General features: G+C 44.3%; 1 protein-coding gene across 1 annotated transcript; it reads left to right on the top strand.

Annotated features, from left to right (window-relative positions):
* Positions 1-2,256: 2,256 nt before the first annotated feature.
* Positions 2,257-2,886, top strand: LOC122117570 (endogenous retrovirus group K member 6 Pro protein-like). The gene has a single exon (XM_042691295.1). It carries the CDS (start codon positions 2,257-2,259, stop codon positions 2,884-2,886), a length of 630 nt encoding a protein of 209 aa, XP_042547229.1.
* Positions 2,887-4,193: the final 1,307 nt, after the last annotated feature.

The following is a 4,193-nucleotide window of genomic DNA, read 5'->3' as shown; positions in this document are numbered from 1 at the left end:
CATCCTGATCACTGCAGAAATGCCCGACTGTGATACAGATCTGTAAGGTAAGGGAGGTGATGCAATCATGGGACAAACACTTAGTAAGCATGAACTTTTTGTTCAAGGCCTAAAAGCCTCACTCAAGGCACGAGGAACACGGGTTAAGAAAAAAGATTCAACTCAATTTTTTATGCTGATGGAGGATATTTGCCCTTGGTTTCCTCAGGAAGGCAATATAGACAAAGGTAGGGTCATGTTGGAGACTGTCATAAGGATTATTATGAAACTTTTGGCCCCAACAAGATTCCTGTTCAGGCTTTTTCATATTAGAACCTCATAAATGAGATCCTCCAAGTTTGCCACCAACACAAAGATGTGTCTAGAGTGGTTAAGGAAGGTGAAGAATTTTTAAAAATTAAATTTACAGGGAGTCAGACCTCCCTTGCCCCAAAACCCTTCTCCTATCCCCCCTCAGTCGCGTCTCATTGTCCCTTGGTTTCCAAACCAATGCCTGACACTAACAGTGACTCACAATTACAAAAACCAAAAGCTATATACACGGTTCTTTCTAACCTCAGATCCCAAAGGCCCAATGATGCTGTCCTTCCCCCGGAGGACTAGGCCACTTTAGAAGAGGAGGCTGCTAGATACCACGCCTCAGACTGGCCCCCTCTAAACCCCTTGGGCATGCAACCTTCTCCCTATAAAACAGCCCCTCCCTTCTGTGCCCCTGCCTTGGCCTCTTCAACAGATCTTGAGGAGGTCACCAGACAAGCCACAGTTAAGCTTTCCCGGGAAGCCCAGTCCTTAAGGGCCCTACTTCAGGCCAAGAAAGAAAAGGCCCAACTATTACAACTATATAAACTGGACCTAGAAATTAGGAACACAAATTTACAAAAATTAATGACAAAAAAGAAAAAGATCCTTCATGCTTTTCCAGTCACTCGGTCTCAAATTAGAGCCATTTCGGAAAATCTAAAAGGAGAATCTGATGATCAAGAGACTGAGGCAGATGACAGAGAGGAAGAGCTGGAGGGAGGGCCCAAGTGTGATGACTCAAATGGGGAAGAGAAAGGAGGAGAGCATCTGGTTATTAGAGCTCAAAAATACCATCACCTTAAATTTAGACATATTAAAGAATTAAAAAATGCTGTTTCCTTGTACAGCCCTACCGCTCCTTTTACCATTTCTCTTTTGGAATCATTGAGCGAGGACTGGCTTACAGTAAATGACTGGGCCATGCTAACCAAGGCTACTTTAACACGAGGAGATTTTCTTTTATGGAAGGCTGATTATGGTGAAAGGTGCCAGGACATAGCTCACTGTAACAGATCTGCTGGTTGTCACTCTAAGTCCTGGACCATAGAAAAATTGATGGGCAATAAGCCATTTGATACTAATGAAAAACAGGCTAAATTTCCCCCAGGATTGCTTGTTCAGATTCAACACGCTGCCCTTAGGGCCTGGAAAAACCTCCCTTCTCAAGGGTCCGCTGTTACCTCCTTGGCCAAAGTTCTACAGGGACCCCATGAATCTTACAGTGAGTTCATTGGACACCTTACAGAGGCTGCCGAGTGCCTTATGGGAAAGGAAGAAACTGATAATGAGCTTATTAAACATCTTGCTTTTGAAAATGCCAATTCTGCTTGCCAAATGGCTTTACGTCCCCACCGCCGTGGCAAAACCATTACTGACTTTATCAGACTTTGCTCTAATGTTGACCCCGCCTCGCGCAACATCGGCCAGGCCATAGGCGCTGCCCTTAAGGATTTTACTCAGAGCCAAAAACCTAAAACCTGCTTTAATTGTAAACAGCCTGGCCATTTTTCAAAGGACTGTACGGCCCCCAAGGCTGAAAAACCACCCCCTCTGTCTTTATGCCCAACGTGCAAACGGGCCATACATTGGGCCTCTGAATGTCGCTCCAAAACCAATATCCAGGGCAATCCCCTACCACCCAAACAGGGAAACTTTGCCCGGGGTCTGCCCCAGGGCCCCCAAAACAAAACAGGACAGAACCCTGGAGCTGTCAGGTTCATCCCCCAAGTAACCCCTCACGCACCATCAGCGCCCTCATATGGGCAACCACAGGAAGTGCAGGATTGGACCTCTGTGCCTCCTCCCACACAATATTGACCCCCGAGTTAGGAAATCAGATTCTTTCCACAGGAGTGTTTGGCCCACCACCCCCAAACACCTTTGGTCTCATTCTGGGGTGTGGTAGTGCTGTTTTTCAGGGCCTTAGTATTTCCCCTGTGGTTATTGACAAGGACTATGAGGGAGAGATTAAGTTACTGGCTACTGCTTCTCAGGTGCCAGTCAAAAGTTTTTCCTGGACAAAGAATTGCTCAATTAATATTGCTTCCCCTTGATAAGACAAACCCTAGCCTTACACAAAAGAGAGGATCCAGAGGGTTTAGGTCTTCGGATGCTTACTGGGTCCAGGAGATTACTCAGGACCGGCCTCTCTTCAAGCTAAATTTGGATGGGAAAAAATTTGAAGGCCTTATGGATATGGGTGCTGATGCTACAATTATTTCTAAAAGAGACTGGTCCCCATCCTGGCCCCTTACCCCTTCCATGACTCACCTTAAAGGCATTGGACAAACCTCTAACCCATTACAGAGCTCCAAAATTTTAACCTGGGAAGGTGGAGCAAAAAATAAGGGCACAGTCCAGCTGTACGTGGTTGAGACCCTCCCGGTTAATTTGTGGGGATGTGATATTTTATCCCAAATGAAGCTTATAATGTATAGTCCAAATGAATTGGTTACTCAACAGATGCTTAACCAGGGCTTTTGCCCTGGGCAAGGCTTAGGAAAACATTCTCAAGGCCCTAAAGAACCCATTCAGGTGGAGGTAAAAATCATTCCTTTCCGTATGGGCTATAAAAATTTATCCTAGGGCCGTTGACATGCCTGTACTCCATGCAGACAAAATATCCTGGAAAAGGACTGAGCCTGTATGGGTTGATCAATGGCCTTTGTCCTCTGAAAAACTGGCTACGTCTACTACAGGTACAGGTACTACAGCTACAGTACAGGAACAGCTTGCTGCAGGCCACATTGAACCCACCACATCTCCGTGGAACACTCCCATTTTTGTAATTAAAAAGAAATCAGGAAAATGGAGATTACTTCAGGATCTTAGAGAAGTAAATAAGGCCATGGTGTCCATAGGAGCCCTTCAACCCTGACTTCCCACATCCGTGGCTATTCCCACGGGGTACCATAAGATTGTTATTGATTTAAAGATTGCTGTTTTACTATTCCTTTACATCCTGAGGACCTTGAATATTTTGTATTTAGTTTACCAGTAACTAAATTTAAAGGCCCTATGCCAAGATTTCAGTGGAAGGTTTTTACCCCAGGGCATGGCAAATAGACCCACATTATGCCAAAAGTTTGTAGCCCAGGTGGTGGATCCATTTAGGCAACAGGGGCCCTCCATATATTTAATTCACTATATGGATGATTTACTTTTAGCGGGCCCTGACCCTGATCAGCTTCTTTACTGCTCCCAAAGACTTTCTAAAGCCCTTACTGACGCTGGCCTTCAAATTGCTCCAGATAAGATCCAGCTGGCTCCTCCCTATACATTTCTGGGCTTTGAGCTTTTTTATAAAAGGATTTTTTCACAAAAAATTCAACTTAGAACAGTCCATTTACAAACTTTAAATGATTTTCGGAGGCTTCTCGGAGACATTAACTGGCTCCGGCCATACCTTAAACTAACTACTGGTGAACTTAAACCTCTATTTGATATCCTTAAAGGGGACCCAAATCCGACCTCCAGCCGATCATTAAACCCCCAAGCCCTATAAGCGTTGAGATTGGTAGAAACAGCCATTACAAATCAACAAATTACTTTTATTTCCTATAATAAACCCCTTCAGTACATTATATGTGCCACCAGCTTTACACCCACTGGCGTTTTTTGGCAAGAGGGACCTTTGTTTTGGGTACATTTGCCTGCCTCTCCTCCTAAGGTCCTTACACCATACACCTTCTGGGTAACAGAATTAATCAAAATGGGAAGAGAACATAGTAAAAAAAAAATGTTTGGCAAAGATCCTGATAAAATAATACTGCCTTATTCTCCCACTCAAATTCAGTGGTTGATACAAAATGATGATGATTGGGCTGTGTCTTCCATTTCCCTTCAAGGAACCCTTGATAATCATTACCCTGCTAACAAACTTCTCCAGTTTT

The sequence above is a fragment of the Dipodomys spectabilis genome, unplaced genomic scaffold, assembly GCF_019054845.1.
Source record: "Dipodomys spectabilis isolate Male_0828 unplaced genomic scaffold, ASM1905484v1 ptg000144l, whole genome shotgun sequence".
Taxonomy (NCBI): domain Eukaryota; kingdom Metazoa; phylum Chordata; class Mammalia; order Rodentia; family Heteromyidae; genus Dipodomys; species Dipodomys spectabilis.
This window is presented reverse-complemented; position numbering and strand designations above follow the sequence as displayed.

Bases quoted from the DNA above. Each gene is read 5' to 3' on its own strand.
- LOC122117570 (XM_042691295.1), top strand. From the start codon at position 2,257: ATGAGGGAGAGATTAAGTTACTGGCTACTGCTTCTCAGGTGCCAGTCA.